This window comes from Panulirus ornatus, chromosome 9, assembly GCF_036320965.1.
Source record: "Panulirus ornatus isolate Po-2019 chromosome 9, ASM3632096v1, whole genome shotgun sequence".
Lineage (NCBI taxonomy): Eukaryota > Metazoa > Arthropoda > Malacostraca > Decapoda > Palinuridae > Panulirus > Panulirus ornatus.
The window spans coordinates 49,367,313-49,385,770 of NC_092232.1; the positions used below are offsets into that span (position 1 = coordinate 49,367,313).

General features: G+C 38.4%; 1 protein-coding gene across 3 annotated transcripts; it reads left to right on the top strand.

Moving 5' to 3' along the window:
• Window positions 1–5,506: 5,506 nt before the first annotated feature.
• Window positions 5,507–18,051, top strand: LOC139750408 (uncharacterized). 3 transcript variants are annotated; one of them, XR_011713129.1, is made up of 2 exons: window positions 5,507–10,782; window positions 12,332–18,051. XR_011713129.1 is itself a non-coding variant. In XM_071665167.1 (2 exons), the coding sequence occupies exons 1-2, from the start codon at window positions 5,800–5,802 to the stop codon at window positions 12,336–12,338; spliced, it is 831 nt and encodes a 276-aa protein (XP_071521268.1). In that variant the 5' UTR covers window positions 5,507–5,799; the 3' UTR covers window positions 12,339–18,051. The 3 variants fall into 3 exon arrangements, 2 of the variants coding, with proteins under 2 accessions (XP_071521268.1, XP_071521269.1); XM_071665167.1 differs by having other exon boundaries at window positions 5,507–6,623; XM_071665168.1 differs by having other exon boundaries at window positions 5,507–6,303.
• Window positions 18,052–18,458: the final 407 nt, after the last annotated feature.

Below are 18,458 nucleotides of genomic sequence, written 5' to 3' on the forward strand. Positions count from 1 at the left end.
TAAGTTTACCAATTAAAAATGTTAATCTACCTGGACAATAAGTTCCTGGCAGGGATCTGCTACCTTTTATGAAAATATGTGTTACATCGTTACATTAGTGAGCTCTCATTCCTCTGGGACTTTCCCTGTGGTAAGTGACTTATAAAAAAGAGCAGTAAATGGTTTGACTATCTCATGTTTCACCTCTTTCACTGTCATACGATATAACTTATCTAGGCCTGCCATTTCATTTCCTCTCAGTGTTAAGTGTATCAACTCATATCAATCAGTCACAAAACATTTTCTTCTCTTAGCCTTGCAATTAAATCTGGGGCATGAGTTACGTCTTCAATTGTAAATACATCCCATTATTGATGAACTAACTGATGGGTAATGACCATCTTGCTTCTAACACAACCATTAAACTCTTTAGAGTTTCTTTTGCTGTTTTGGCAATTATGCTTTGCACTGATGTTACGTTGATATAGCAGAAACTTCTTCATGTCATCATTCCACCATTTTAGCTTTACTTTGAAGAAAGACCATCGACTACATGTTGGCTCATTTGATCTCTTCACCACTTTCAATGTTTGAATCTCTCCTTCACTAAATCCATGTTGTTTTCAATATCATTCCAAGTTTGCTCATCAAGAACAATGGAAAGATCTTTAAAATATGTAAGTCTAAAACCTGATATTATTTGCAACTTGCATGCTGACCAGCAATACATGTAATGTTGAAAGTTGATTAAAAAGTAATCTGCTAGTGATTACACGCCAAATTCTTCTCCAACTTCAACACTCTTAACAAGATCCTCATTGTAGCTACAACTTTATCTAATGTTCTTGTTGTGAGTACGATTGGCAGCTAATTGTATTTGGAACTACTAAGTAAATTCAGGTAGTGCCCAAGTCCTGATCAGCTACTGGAATGAGATTCTGCTCATTAAGATCATGACATGTTAAAATACCTACTACAAACAAACAGTGTTCATAACTAATTTCAGGTATCTGATGTCTGTGCTGTGGGCCTTTGGGCCTTTAAACTCTTCCTACTGTTATTTTCTTAAAAAATTCTTCTTTCAGGTTGGTAATAATTAGTTCATGCATTATGTAAAAGTAAAGAGAACTGTGTAAAAACATATGTAAAAAGAATACAATTTACCATATCATTCACTGATAAGGTCTACATATTGAATCATGAGACAACCAACCATTCACCTCCCTGAATCGTAAATGTTTCAAACTGTGCCCTGCTATACTGCCCATACTTTTTCACAGTATTTTTCTAAATACCATACTCTATTCATTCATTTCTACCATATGAATTAGCTATGAAACTAATAAACAGAATTTTGAGGGGAAAAAATAATATTCACCATCTCATTTACCAAGTGAAAGATGTTAGTTATGACTAACAGTGATTCCACGTGCTAGGTAAGGGTTCTTCCTATATCTTTTATCTTTTTCTTTCAAACTATTCGCCATTTCCCGCATCAGCGTGGTAGCGTTAAGAACAGAGGACTGGGCATTTGAGGGAATACCCTCACCTGGCCCCCTTCTCTGTTCCTTCTTTTGGAAAATTAAAAAAAACGAGAGGGGAGGATTTCCAGCCACCCGCTCCCTCCCCTTTTGGTCGCCTTCTACGACACGCAGGGAATACGTGAAAAGTATTCTTTCTCCCCTATCTCCAGGGATAAATATCTTTTATAAATACGTATATAATCATTAGTTCATGCACTGGGTAAGAGCACACCGAAGAGAACTGTATATCAGTGTCAATCATCATTTTTTCATAGGTGCTCAGTATATGAACTTCTCTTCTGTCTTTCCATTTTAAACAAATGATTCCTTTGGCATGACAAGACACTATTTGGCATTTTTGATAGCTTGCAATGCTTACATATGCTTTTTTGCTTTTTCTTAACATTGTACAACCATCTATATTTTCACAGAGTAAGTAATAGTTATCAACAACTAATCATGGCCTTTTCCAAGATGTGGTGATGCAGTTTTCACTAATAAGCCTGACATGCCTAACTCCTCATATGATCTTTGTTCCACTGCTAGTGTATACTACATAATCCATTACACAATGTGACTTCACATCACACTGTTTATGATTTTACCCCAAACCAATGTCAATGCAAGGTGCTAGTACTGTCGAAAGTTTAGTCTGCTGTGCCACAGTATTAGGCTTTCATCTATGCATGTCTTTTCAGGAGCAGGGCATTTCACTAAAATATTGTCAAGAAATGCCCTGCTTTATAAAGCATATCATTTTCAGGTAACAGTGTTGCTTGCAAAGTGTTAGACACAGGATTTGTAGGATATGATTACAAAACATCAACGTTGGAAAGGCATTTACTTGAAAATCTTCTCTACTGCCCAGTAATCACAGATTCTATGCTGTCTAATGAGATCCATCAGTTAAACAGCACATAAGAACACAAATGATTCATGAGTCACTGTCTTGTTCTCTGCCAGCATATTACATGGCGTAAAGGGAGGCAGTGTTGACCGCATATTACCAATGTGCTTATTTGTTTGGTGTACAATTATATCTACCAAGAAATTGTCAAAAAAATTCTTGAAAAATAGTCAGTTTCCTGATACTGATCAGGGACATGCAAATTAATTAATCAAGACAAATTTGGAACTATCAAAATTGAATAATACCGGAGTAAAAGAAGTTGAATCCCTAGTCCATATATTGGAGTTCTAGACAACCCTATGCTGCCTCTAGGCTTGAGCACTGCCTGTGATTAGGTCTATGTTATCATTTGACTGTCCCTACCTTCCATACATTTAAGTAAGAGATACCTCACTGATCTGTGAATGATAATGTATCAAACTCACTCTGTATATCACTAAGAAGATCTAACCAATACTTTGAGTTATCAGACACAGGAAACATATTTACTTGAAAATCTCAACAGCCCAGTAATCATTAGTTATTAGGCAAAAGTCTTGTACTGAATGCTTTTTGAAAACCTAAAAAGATGATATAAACTCCTTTACTTACATCATGCACACTGATTGTCACTTGAAAATTCAAGCAAAATTTGTGAGACATGCATGATTTTGTTAAGAACCATACCAAGACTCTTTTCTTAATGGTGGCTTCCATAAGTTTACCAATTAAAAATGTTAATCTAACTGGACAATAAGTTCCTGGCAGGGATCTGCTACCTTTTATGAAAATATGTGTTACATCGTTACATTAGTGAGCTCTCATTCCTCTGGGACTTTCCCTGTGGTAAGTGACTTATAAAAAAGAGCAGTAAATGGTTTGACTATCTCATGTTTCACCTCTTTCACTGTCATACGATATATCTTATCTAGGCCTGCCATTTCATTTCCTCTCAGTGTTAAGTGTATCAACTCATATCAATCAGTCACAAAACATTTTCTTCTCTTAGCCTTGCAATTAAATCTGGGGCATGAGTTACGTCTTCAATTGTAAATACATCCCATTATTGATGAACTAACTGATGGGTAATGACCATCTTGCTTCTAACACAACCATTAAACTCTTTAGAGTTTCTTTTGCTGTTTTGGCAATTATGCTTTGCACTGATGTTACGTTGATATAGCAGAAACTTCTTCATGTCATCATTCCACCATTTTAGCTTTACTTTGAAGAAAGACCATCGACTACATGTTGGCTCATTTGATCTCTTCACCACTTTCAATGTTTGAATCTCTCCTTCACTAAATCCATGTTGTTTTCAATATCATTCCAAGTTTGCTCATCAAGAACAATAGAAAGATCTTTAAAATATGTAAGTCTAAAACCTGATATTATTTGCAACTTGCATGCTGACCAGCAATACATGTAATGTTGAAAGTTGATTAAAAAGTTTGCTGTACTTGTTCGCTGGCCGTTTCGAATGTTCATCGACTGATTCGTACATTAACTGTATTTGTTGGCTGGGTGTTTCCAGATGGTCATTAACTCTTGTCAGATCGAATTATAACAAAGCAGCAATGCAGTCGATCATATCAAAGGTTATAGTTATGCAGAATGTCGCCAGAACTGATCCCCATTTTTAGAGTATAGGTCCAGTTCATATGGGATAATATGTCCTGACGCGCGAATCGGTCGGTCATTTGATGAAAATAGAATTTTAATATAGTAAAAAAAATAAGTACAATTACAATGAAAGTAAGTAGAACGAATGCAGGTTATCCAATTATAGGAACAAAATTATAATGATACAATCATGGGATAGTGTATATATATATATATATATATATATATATATATATATATATATATATATATATATATATATATATATCTTTCTTTTAAACTATTCGCCATTTCCCGCGTTAGCGAGGTAGCATTAAGAACAGAGGACTGGGCCTTTGAGGGAATACCCTCACCTGGCCCAATTCTCTGTTCCTTCTTTTGGAAAATTAAAAAAAAAAAAACGAGAGGGGAGGATTTCCAGCCCCCCGCTCCCTCCCCTTTTAGTCGCCTTCTACGACACGCAGGGAATACGTGGGAAGTATTCTTAATCCCCTATCCCCAGGGATATATATATATATATATATATATATATATATATATATATATATATATATATATATATATATATATATATATATATATATATCTTTTATACTATTCGCCATTTCCCGCATTAGCGAGGTAGCGTTAAGAACAGAGGACTGGGCCTTAGAGGGAATATCCTCACCTGGCCCCCTTCTCTGTTCCTTCTTTTGGAAAAAAAAAAAAAAAAAAGAGAGGGGAGGATTTCCAGCCCCCCGCACCCTTCCCTTTTAGTCGCCTTCTACGACACGCAGGGAATACGTGGGAAGTCTTCTTTCTCCCCTATCCCCAGGGATAATATATATATATATATATATATATATATATATATATATATATATATATATATATATATATATATATATATATATATATATATATATATTTTGCTTTGTCGCGACCATCATTGGTACTGACGTAAGCAATGTAATTTAGATCTTAAAGAACTCTCTTGCTACAGGCGCCTGAGAATATATCAAACCTTATCATATATAACACTTTAGTCCTTTTGAAACACAATGGCTTACAAATACCCCAACCGCTCTTGGTTACAACAGAAAATGTAGGGCGTATCTTTTAGTCATACGAACATCAATTATCAAAAGCTTAAATGCAGTCCTAACTATCAAGTATGGACTAAGAAGGAATGGAAACTGTTGTTATGATTATAAATTGCCTCGGGAAGTACTGAAAAAAACAATTGATCATTGAAAGCATTATGGTCATCGTAACCTTCAACCCCAGGGTCACCGAGGGGGATGAGACTGTGAATTTGGAATTAGCAGATCTGGAAAAATGGTGAATAATTTAGCATCAAAGCAGTCAGTTGTATCTGTTGTTGATGATTTGGCACGTCAAAGTGCAGAGAATAATTCGTAGACCATTTTGTGGTCATTTTAGTAAGTTGAGCGCTTTTTCAGCGCTTTTCGCTAGTAGATCTAGCTCGGGCCATCAGAAATCTGGCGTTGGCAACTCTGGTCAAGATTATCTCTGAGCGGCGTCTTGCGTATTTTTTTGTGTGTCCTTCACAGTGTTTTACCCAAGTACCAACAATTTAATGGTCTTTACCAGGACACTTCTCATTCCAAACGAGAAAGACATCGTTTCCACTACGTTTCCCGCCATTTGTATCGATATAATTGGTGGTTAGCACCACTGTTCAAAGCTACGAGCCATTTATCCGTAAAACTTTGTGATTATGAACCATATTTGGTGGTACTGTTGAGAGGAGTGGCTCTAACAAAACCAAAATAAGGAGTCCCCATGTCGACAACAACGCCTTCATCCCTTAGTATACATGAAGAAGAAGTGAATTTCATAAAGTATTTCATTGCCTTGAAACATGGCAGGGCTGCTATGGTACGGGTGTTCGAATGGGGTTATCAAGGAGGCCATCCAATAAAAGATTACTTGCTCACTCGGCCGGGTTACAGCGACCAGAAATTTGAGAGTGACTTTAATCCCAACCAGAGACGTAAACTCTCGTCCAGCACACCGGATGATGTGGAGAGTTATGACATAAGTCTGCTGTATGCACTGCTGCAGATGGCCTGTGGCTTGGCCGAGAGCAGGAACACTTTATGGAACACCTATGGCCAAACCCTAGAAAATCACCTGTATCGCCTGAAACAGCTTCGTAACAATGTCATCCATGAGGAACAGCGTTTAACTGAACAGTCCCTGGATACAAAGTTGTTTGAATTGCAGAATTTAATAGAACACACATATCAGCATGCAGCCAGCAGCTTTGGGAAAAGTTGTCAAGAGGTTAGTCAGTTGTGTTCTGAGCTATGTCAGAAATTTGCTGGCATCAAGGCAAAAATCAGGGAACCTTTACGACCTGCTGATTTAATACAGCTACATGAGCTTCAGCAAGAACTTCAAATTTTTGGTGATCATATTAAATGTAAGATCAAGCAGATGGGAGCCCAAGAGCTTTATGACCAATACCAAAAATTATATATGATAGATCCGGTTCCGTGGCTGCGTCTCGGTATTAACTATAGACCAAGTATTGCCTTCACAGAGCTTACGATTCAGGAGGATGAAGTAATGTGTGGTCATTCATCTCAGGGGAAACAGGCCAGGTATGTGAGGTGTGAGAACATATGGCAAGAGACAGTGAACAGTGGAACTACACCAGATATTATCATCCTGACAGGTGAAGCAGGCAGTGGCAAGACATTTCTTCTCAAGTATTTAATTGAGAAATGGTCATGTGATGCAAATGCAGTACACGGTCTGGATAAGGTAGACATTGTGCTGTACACACACTGTGAGCAGTCTGTCATCTGCTCTCTGGATCAGTTGATAAAACAGTTATTCCCCAATACACTACAAGAATCTTGTGTTGACATAGACTTTTTCCGAGTCACTCTTTTGAAACTGAAAACCATTATATTGATCGATGGTTATGATAAAGCTAACAGTGATTCTGAGGTTTTCCTAAAAAATGTTCTTCAAGCGGGTGGTAATGTTCGAGTCCTTGTGGCTACTCACCCTAAGAGTAAAGACTATATCTCCCAACTGCTAACATCAGCTAATCACCCTTTACACCTTACACTTAAGGGCTTCACCCCGGAGCTGCATTCACAGTACACTGACAAGATGATAGATATATTGGTAGAAGACATAAACCAAAGGGCAAGCATTAAAGAATGTATCGGCTCCAAACTGAAAGAGTTGGAGATAACATTAGGAGATGAATATAGTAACCCCTTAACCCTGACACTGCTATCCTTGCTCTGGGTGGAATGTCCACAAACAATCAATACTCATACTAGCGTGACAGACCTGAGCCAGGAGATAACAAATCTCAAGGTAAAACCTTTAATGAACGACTGACTGCATTATTCCCTTAACCTTATCACTATGCTACAACAGCCTGTGAAGGAACTCTGGCTGTGACCTTTCATGCTACACTACAGCTACTTTAAAAGGTAAATGTAATAGCCTACTTCTGTCATCTGAAGGTACTCCTTATATCACAACAACCAAGTCTTTCCAGCAATGTCTTAAACTGCTCCGGATGTCCTTCTATCTCCATTTGAAACCAGAATAATTGCTTCCATGTATATTTTTTATATGATGGTTCTTAATCACAAGTTGTGAAGGCCACACCATCCAACAGCTTGCTATACCAGTCATGAACAAGGTCACAACAGCCAACAGTTGGCTGTGCCAGTCATGGACAAGGTCACATGAACCTTTTTTATTTCAATGGAGGCTCCAGTCACAGACTAAAGTCCACATCAAGGCTTGGCCTTAATTGAATTGTAGACAAGTGGAAAAATGCTTAAGACAAGTTTAAGTATTTTAAGATTTCGGAGGAAGTGGAAACCTGTCTTAAAATGTACCAGGCCAAAGTTATTGGCAAAGATATGAGAGGTTAGAGTTCCAAAGCTACGAGGTGTAGGGAAAGAAACAGTTATCAAAACGACCTACCCTTTAATTGCCAAAGGCCACACAGTACTCATGTGATGCAGCAGTTTGCTAGTGTTGCATAGTCTAACTAATGGTGGGGTCACACAAGTAGCCAGCTTTTGAGAGCAAAAACAGAAAGTGATACCTGTTGAAGTTGGAAAGTGAACCAACAATGCTGCATAGGCAAATGTATCAAGTTTTGAAGTTAGCTTGGGAGAGTTTTTAAGTCAGACTGATTTTTTGACCCGAACTCTGTCAAGAAAGGACGCAGAGCTAGAACCACCCCAGAGAACAATACTCCATACAAGGATGGATCAGTTCTTTGTATAAACAGAGCAACTGATCAGAAGAAAAGAAATATCAACATCTAAACAGGACTCCCAGTTTCCCAGCAGCATACTTAGCAATTCCAGTAATATGGGGTTTCCAAGAAAGAGTGGATGTTACAGTAACGAAGTATGTTCACAGAGTCAAGAGGTTGAATTACAGAACCATTAAAGGAGAAAGAAAAGTTGAGAAGTTTTTGATACAGAGGGGTAGAAATAGGGTGATGGAAGCATTAAACTTAGCTAGATTTCCTCTAACCCCACTGAGATATCCTGTCCAAGTCTGACTTTATTGAGGAGGTTCTGTTGAGATGTGATGCTCATCGAGTATGAGAGAAGCAGAATTTAAAGATGAGAAATACACTGTTGAGTCGTCAGCATATGACTGCATTTGGTTATTTGTGATTGAGAGGAAATCATTGATAAAAAGGAGAAAAAGTGTAGGGGACAGGACAGAACCCTTAGGGACACCACTGTTGATGGAGAAAGGGGGAGGCTGATCCATCAACAACCATGGAGATAGCTCAGCCAGAGAGGAACCAAAGTGAGGGAGGGGAGCTTACAAATAAGACCCCGATGCCACACCCTGTCAAAAGCTTATGATATGTCGAGGCATCCACATAGGATTCCCCAAAATTTTCCAGTTGATTGGAAAGAAGGCAGTGAATTGAAGATGTCTAATGATCTGGGGATTGAGGAGGAATTCAAAGACTTTGTAAACGGTAGATGTTCAATTAACGGAACGATAGATAGATTGGTTAGAATGGTCACCCTTCTTAGGGGATGGGATGTATCAACGCATGCTTCCTAGAATGAAAAGTTCTGGTTTTTAAACAGGCAAGCAAACACGGATGCAAGTTCAGAGGCACACCCTTTGTGCATGGGGATTGATTGCCATCAGGACCATACATTTTGCCTGTGTCCAGAGAAAGCAGCACTTTTCTGACAGTCCAAAAAGATTATGGGGAGGGACATAGGATTAGCAAAAAAAACGTCATTGGATGAAGGAATGTTAGTCATCCAAGATGGAGTTAAGTGGAGAAATGGGAACCAAAGAGAGTTGCTTTGTCTATGGGAGAGACAGCTATAATACCATCAAAATGAAAAAGTGAAGGAAAGGTAAAGAAACAGAAGCTGTTAGCGATGCCCTTAGCTAAAGACCAGAAAAAGACCTATCCTGTCAGTGGATACGAGAAGTTATTGCCTTTTCTTTGAATAAAGGAACACTTTGCCTCCAGAATAATTTATTTACAATGATTACGGGCAGTGATAGGTGCTGAACAAAAAAGGCTACACCAACCATCAATTGGCAGAACCAGTCATGGACAATGTTACACCAACCATCAGCTGGCTTTGCTTATCATGAACAAGGTCACACTAGCCATCACTTTGTTGTGCCAGTCATGAATAAGGTCACACCAGTCATCAGTTGGATGTATCAGTCATGAACATAGTCACACCAGCCATCAGTTGGCTTCATGAATCATAGAGAAGGTCATGCCAGCCATCATTTGGCTGCACCAGTCATGGACAACATCACACCAGCCAACAGTTGGCTGGACCAGTCATGGACAACATTACAACAGTCATCAGTTGGCTATGCCAGTAATGGACAACATCATACCAGCCAACAGTTGGTTGCACCAGTCATGGACAACATCACAAAAGTCATCAGTTGGCTGAGAGTCATGGACAACATCACAACAGTCATCAGTTGGCTATGCCAGTCATGGACAACATCACACCAGCCAACAGTTGTCTGCACCATCAGTTGGCTGTGCCAGTCATTAGCAAGGTGAGAACAGCCATCAGTTGGCTGTGCCAGTTATGAACAAGGTCACACCAATCATTAGTTGGTTGCACCAGTCATGGACAGTGTCACACCAGGCATCATTTGGCTGCAACAGATACTAACAGAGTGCAAAATATTGATGTGTAAATGAGAAACATTATCATTGTTAATGGATAATGTGAGAATGTGATGTTAATGGCTGACCAATGCACCTGTATTAATTGAAGGGTGTGTCAAGATATGTTCTGAAGATATTCCATCTCATGGCCAGTGTTATAACCAGTGATGTTCCATCCTGTTAATGACACACTGGTGCTGGTGTCCTTGGCTGCGTTCACACCAAATGAGTCAAGTCACACAGTCTTGACTTAACATGACTCGCCAGTCAAGGGGACATTATTTTCATTCACACCAAATGAGTCACGTAGAGTTGACTCTACATGACTTGCCACTCAAGGGGACATTATTTTTAAAGTAATTTTGCAGAAACCAATCACACTAGGGGAGTCGAGTCATGAATATGGCCAGACCCATTTTTTCATCAGTCATCGCGAGTCTCCCGTGGTTATAACATCATACAGCTTGAAGATTTGTTAAATCTTGTTTGGAAGCACCCTGCTCTCTATGATCCAAGTGATTGGAGACACCGAGATCGTGATGTCATTGCACTGTGGAGAGAGGCTGCTGCTTAACTAAATTCAACAGGTTAGAATAAATTACATATGTTGAAATAATAGCCTTGGATTCAGTCATTATGTGTTAAATTAACAGCCTCAGATAGTATTTGTAATAGGCAAATAATACATGTTCATTTAATCAGTTGTTACTAATCATACACTTTCATAGACAAAACAAAATCAGCCATAGATATCCTGATGAGATAATTATCAACTGAATTCATTTGTGCAAATAAGAGGTAATATTAATAGTTACATAGCCTATGATTTTTTTTTTCTAGTAAACAGATGCAAACTAATTCATGAGCATGCAACTATAAATATATCCTGATGCATTCATCAGCCACAGATATTTTGATCAAATAATAGTAGCATTACCCATACACAAAAACAAGGAAAATCAGCCATAGATATCTTGATCAAAGTTTTGATCCTGTAATTACATATTTATTTATTATTTATTATACTTGATCGCCATTTCCCGCATCAGCAAGGTAGCGCCAGGAAACGGATGAAGAATGGCCCATCTACTCATATACACATGTTTATATATACATAAATGCCCATACCAAACACGTACATATACATATATGTATCAACACATACATACACATACACAGACATATACATATATACACATGTACATATTCATGCTTGCCTTCATCCATTCTTGGTGCTACCCCACCCCACAGGAAACAGCATTGCTACCCTCTGCTTCAGCAAAGTAGCACCAGGAAAACAGAGAAAAAAGGCCACATTTGTTCACACTCAATCTCTAGCTGTCATGTGTATTGCATGGAAACCACAGCTCCCTATCCATATCCAGGCCCTGTAGACCTTTCCATGGTTTACCCCAGATGTTTCACATGCCCTAGTTCAGTCCATTGACAGCACGTCGACCCTGGTATATCACATTATTCCAGTTCACTCTATTCCTTGCATGCCTCTAACCCTCCAGTATGTTCAGGCTCTGATCGCTCAAAGTCTTTTTCACTCCATCCTTCCACCTCCAATTTGGTCTCCCACTTCTTGTTCCCTCCTTCTCTGACACATATATCCTCTCTCAATCTTTCCTCATTCATTCTCCATATTTCTAAACCATTTCAACACACCCTCTTCTGCTCTCTCAACTATCTTGGCATTTCAGTCTGCAATACTTCCCATCAGTGCTATCAATACAATTAGGAAGATTACAGATTTCAAAAAATGCTTTGGATATTTCTTCCCATTAATGTTTATTTGGAACTGGCATATGCTGTGACTGCAGCTTTTCCCATACAGCATCACTTAATTATGTCATGATATTGTGAACTATAGATGTGCCAGTGCGAAAAGCATATCCAAGAGAAGCAAAAGATTCTCCAGTAGCAACATATCTGGAAAGAATGTGATTATCCTATAATACAGCATTTTGGGATTTTTTTCCCTTGTAAAATAATTCATTACTGATTTGTTTCATCTACAAATCAGTCATGAACATAGGATAATTACTACCACCTTACTGATGTTAAGTATTCAATTGTAAATATTAACCTGTATGTTATGCAAAATATAACTATATCAATCTTCTGTTTCAGAAACTGAGTGTAAAGACAAGTGGCATCATGTAAGAAGTAACTTCATGAGGGAGAGGAGGAAAATGACTGATAAACAATCAGGATCACAAAAAATGGGTTTACTATGACTCATTGGAATTTCTGATCCCTCGCATAAACTCATGAATGAAAGACATCAAATGACCCTGAAAGTGTTGAAGGGAACCCCTCATCTGTAGCTGGACACATTTGGCATTTCGTTGACTCTCTACCATCTACCAAGGATTCATCTCAAATTCATACAATCAAAATGCTGCAAGTACTGTTCATGTTGGTGATGCTGATGGGACTGTTAAGCCATCTCATCCTTCAACAACCTCTGTTGAACAAAAAGCCACAAAGAAATCTTGCAAAGGTAGTGCAGATGAAATGGACATATGTTTCCTGGCAGAAATGAGAAAATTGAGAGAAAAAAGCAGTACTGACAAAAATGACCCAGACTGTCTTTTTCTACCAAGTTTATTGCCAACAACATTGATGTAAAACTTGAAATTCATCAAGCTTTTTGATGGAAGTTGTTCTCACCTGCCCCTCTTGTGCAGGACAGTTACTGGAGCCAGCAGAATACTTATTTCATGACACCATCACCTGGGTCCTTCAACCCAAGTACTCCATATTCAGACTATGCTAATCTTTGAGGTGTATTTCAGTTACAGTACCTTTAACATTTAATTCTTTTTTCTTTTTTTCCAACTTAATGCTTCATAGCATTTTGTCAGCATTATCCTTTAGATATTACTTTACCTGTCAATATTATGTCTGAAATCAAACACTACCTGTCAGTGTTATGCCTGAAATCAAATACAAACCTTACCAAAAAAATATGGCTATTCTCTCTTCAACTCCAGTGGGACATCTGTAGTTAGTGTCCATATTCTTGATAGACATTCTTGTTATATCAACCAGCTTCTTGAAATTTTCTAAGAAACTGTAGAATTTGTCTGGATTATTTAGATCGGGAAACAAATGACTAAAAACACCAAACTCTTGATATTGAGTTCATGCATCAATACTTCATTCATTCCTCTTTCTTCTTTACTGCTGAATTCACAACAGAGTATGCAGTACACCGAGAGAATGTGTCGTTACTGATAAATGTGACCCTTCTTGACTCTTTCAGTGTGAATGGATAAGAGTCAAATGACTCTGATGACTCGATAAGTGAATACAGACGTTGCACCAAAATGATCAAACATCAATATATAGAGTAATAATGGGCACACTGACACACATGGATTGGGTTTTACGTGTCATCATCTGCCATATTACTGGACACCTTACAGTGACTATTGGCTACACTGCTGTATGAAGGAGTTACTTCCTTTACCATCACCTCCAGTGGTACATACTCTACACCTGGCTTCACTACTGTATGAATGAGCTGCTTCCTCTATCATCATCTCCAGAATTCTACCTCCATATTCCCTGCATGTCATAGAAGGCGACTAAAGGGTGTGGGAGTGGGAGTTGGGGACCCCCACCTCTGTATTTCAATTTCCAAAAGAGGAACCAGAAGTCAAGTGGGGAGTGCTCATCCTCCTCGGAGGCTCAGATTGGGGTCTCTGAATGTGTGTGGATGCAACCAAGATAAGAAATGAGGAGAGAAAGGTAGTATGTTTGAGGGAAAAAAAGGATGTTCTGGCTCAAGAGTGAAATGAAGCTCATGGGGAAGAATGGTTTGGAAATGTGGGAGAAAAGTCAGGACAAAAGAGGACAAAAGCTAAGGAAGGAGCTGTGCTACTGCTTGAAGCGGTTGTGGAAGTATGTGATACGAGTGTAAGGAAGTAAATTCTAGATTGATAGCGAGAAATGGGTGATTATTGGTCTATGCACCTGGCCATATAAAAAGAAAGATCATGAGAGGCAAGTGTTTTTAGAACAGCTGAGTGGGTGTCAGCAATTTTGGTGCATGAGACTGGGTATTAGTGATGGGTGATTTAAATGTGAAGGTAAGTAATTACGCAGTTGAGGGTATAATTGGTTCGCTTGGGGTATTCAGTGCTATAAATGGAAATGAAGAGCTTGTGGAGTTGTGAGCTAAGAAAAGACCAGTGATTGGGAATACCTGGTTTAAAGAGAGATACACAGGTATGCATGGTGATTGGGAATACCTGGTTTAAAAAGAGAGATATACATAAGTATGCATATGTGAGTGGGGGAGATGGTAAGTGGGGATTATTAGACTACATATTAATTGATACGCATGTAAAAGAGAGACTTTTGTATGTAAAGTGCTGAGAGAGGCAGCTGGTAGGATGTCTAATCCTATCTTGTAGAGGCAAAGGTGAGGATTTGTAGAGGTCTTTGGAAAAGGGAAACGTTGGTGAGGGTGAGTGAGCTTGGAAAAGATATGTGTGAAGAAATGAAGCAAGGAGAGTGTGAGAATTGGGAGATATTTAGGGAAGCAGTGCTGACATGTGCAAGAGATGCATGTAGCATGTGAAAGGTGAGACTTGGGCAGATTAGAAAGGGTAGTGAGTGGTAGGCTGAAGAAATAAAGTTGCTATTGAGAGAGAGAAGAGAGGCATTTGGATGGGACTTACAGGGAAAGTGTGCAAATGATTTGAGGATGACAAAGTGGCAGGAGGTTAAGAGGAAGGAGCAGCGGTTGAAAAAGAGGGCAAACGAGGGTTGGGGTGAGCAAGTATCAATAAATCTTGGAGAATAAGATTTTTAGAAGGTGGTTAATAGTGCAAAAAGCAAGAGAAGAAATGAACTTCGATGGAGGAATCAAAAGGGTGAGATAACAGGTAGTGATGAGGTAAAGTGTAGATGGAGTGAGTATTCTGAAGGACTGGTGGATGTTTGATGATAAGAGTGGCAGATGTAGGGTGTTTTGGTAGGTGTGGTATGCGAAGTGAGAGCCATGGAGAGTGGTTTGAAGAGAGAAGAGGTGGTGAAAGCTCTGTATAGGATGAAATATGGGAAGGCAGTTGGAGTGCATGGTATTGCAGTTGAAATTCCTAAGAATGGGAGGTAAGGATTTTCAATGTATGGATTATGGTGAGGTGCCTGAGGAGTGGTGGAATGCATATATAGTGCCACTGTATAAAGGCAAGGGAGATAAAGGTGAATGTTCAAACTATGGAGGTATAAGTGAGTTGAGTACACCTGGTAAGTTGTGTGGGAGGGTATTGATTGAGATGGTGAAGGTATTATAGAACATGAGACTGGGGAGGAGCAGTGTGGTTTCAGAAATGCTAGAAAATGTGTGGATCAGGTGTTTGCTTTAAAGAATGAGTGTGAAATACTTGGAGAAGGAGATGGGTTTGTATGTGGCATTTCTGAATCTGGAGAAAGCATTGGATAGGGTTGATAGAGATGCCTTGTGGAATATATATAGAATATACTGTATGGAAGGAAAGCTACCAGAGGCAGTGAAAAGTTTTTAACAAGGGTTTAAAGTCATTTGTATGAATAAGAAGAGAGTGAATGGTTTCAAGGGAAGGTTGGTCTGTGGCAAGGGTTTATGATATTACATGGTTTGATTTTTTTATGGTTGGTGGTGTGGGAGGTAAATAAGAGAATCCTTGAGAGAGGCGAGTATGCAGTCTGTGAGGGATGAGAGGGCCTGGGATGTGAGTGAGTGGTTGTTTGCTGATGATACAGTCCTGATGGCTGATTCGAATGAGAAACTGCCAAAGTTGGTGACTGACGCTGGAAGAGTGAGTGAAAGGAGAAAGTAGAGAGTAAATGTGAGTAAAAGCAAAGTTATTAGGTTGAAAGAGCTGAATATGGTGTGCTAAAATGGTCTGGACATTTGGAGACAATGAGTGTGGAATGGTTGACATAGAGGATATATGTGTCATAAGTGAAGGGAATAAGGAGAATTGGGAGACCAAATTAGAGATAGGATATATTGAAAAAGATTTTTAAGCAATTGAGGCCTGAATGTGCTTGAAAGTGAAAGGTGTTCAAGGGATAGAGTTAATTGGAACCATGTAATATGTTTATCTATATCTCTGATGCCTGATCCCTCCTGGAACTCTACTGGAGTCAATGTGCTGTCAGCAGACTGAACCAGAGTATGCAAAATGTCTGGGGTAAACTATGGAAAAGTCTGTGGGGCCTGGTTGTGGAAAGGGAGCTGTGGTTTCAGTGAATGGATGTGAGCAGATGTAGGCTTTCTTCATTTGTTCCAGTTGCTACCTTGCTAATGCAGGAAACGGTGGTCAGGTAAAAAAAAAAAATATATGATTTATGATGACATGTTTATCTATATATATGTGTATGTGGGTGGGTTGGGCCATTCTTTCATCTGTTTCCTTGCGCAACCTCACTAACACAGAAGACTGCATCAAAGTATAATGTTGAATTGCAAATCAATTTTTTTTTCCATACAATTCACCATCTCCAGCATTAGCAAGGTAGTGTTAAGAACAGAGGACTGAGCCTTTGAGGAAAATCCTCACTTAGCCCCCTTCTCTGCTCCTTCTTTTGGAAAATTAAGAATGAGAGGGAAGGATTTCCAGCCTCCCACTCCCTCCCCTTTTAGTCGCCTTCTACGACACGCAGGGAATACGTGGGAAGTATTCTTTCTCCCCTATCCCCAGGGATAACAAATCAATTTATCATTAATAATACAATATACATGCACCTGGATTAATTTTAGCCCCTCAGTAAAGTGGTTGGACAAATAAAATGCATTTATTGTAAATCACTTTTTCTATATTTGTATTTTTTCCCTAAATGTGAGTAAGGAAATCCTGCTAATATTTTAAATTCTACCACAAGTTATGATTCATTCTTCTATAATTCATGATTTATTGTACATTATTCATGCTTTGGGATTAGTTGGACATTTAGTAAAACTGGAGAATATTATGCACTCTGCACTTATCCAAAAGAAAAGAATAATCTTTTCACACTCACCAGATTTTCAAGTAATTCAAATGCCAGATTTTGAGATCTCAAAGTTTTCTTATGATGAAGAGTAAAAAAGATGTATCAAAAAAAGTAATTTCAATTTTTGAAGGGAAAATCACTTTTTGAGAATGCACTCTTTATGAAGCACTCTTAAGGTTGAATAAATAATTCATATGTCAAAACCACTCATTTGACCTTATGTATTTGCTTATTAATATCATTGCTTTAAGTCACATTTTTTACATAATTTTATTCATTCCCTTTCCATAAAAATATCTGTAACTTGTGGGAATTTATCTCCCTGCCCTTATAAGCACTGATGGTGTTTAACCCTACAATGCCATGTGACTTGCAAAGATATAGGGATAGGGTTGCCTTTAAATTTTGTTTACCATTTGAAATGAAAGGAATACGTGTAAAAGTAAAGGATACGTACAAACAAATGAACTTCGAAAACTAATATGGCCATAGTATAGTGGAGACTTTTGCCATGGCAATCCCCTTGAGAGAGTTTCTGAAGGGAGCAGGTGCCAGATACATATAGATATATAGTTTGGTGCCAAACTTAAGGCACAGATCACCTAGTAGGGTATTAGAGAAGGGGTGAGAAAGTTTAGTGTGGAGGGGGAAGAGCACCATGAGGAAATTCCATGATGACACCACTACTTATGAGGGATATACATTAAAAATACAGTATATGTATAGATAAGTGAACTAACCTAACTTACATAGTTGAGGTATGCTCCTAAAGATAACATGTAAATCCCAACTGGTGGCTGTACAGGAACACTGTCGTGTAAAAATGCAGGTTGAATAAAGACAAGCTATTAAAAAAAGGTCAAATTTTATTTACAATTTTTACAATATCTGTAGAAGAAAAATAGTTCTAGGTTAACACTTTTGATAATCACTGGTGAAGAGAACCATCACCAAGTAGGTAAACTTACACCAATGGCATAGCCAAGGTATAAACCTGAATTATAAGTATCACTCTACAACAAATATTAAAAATCAACTGTGAAATAAACAGTGTTTAGCCATGTGGCTGAGATTAATGACAAGTTTTACATTGTTTTTGTAATTAAAAATATGCCAGTTCAATTGCCATGATTTGATTACCAACAATAAATTATCCTTTTCATCTGCCTATGATTAACAAAAAATAATCACAAAGAAATATATCAATAAATCAATTAGCATAAAAAGTTACCATCAAAATCTTTCCAGGTGATGTGGTAATTCC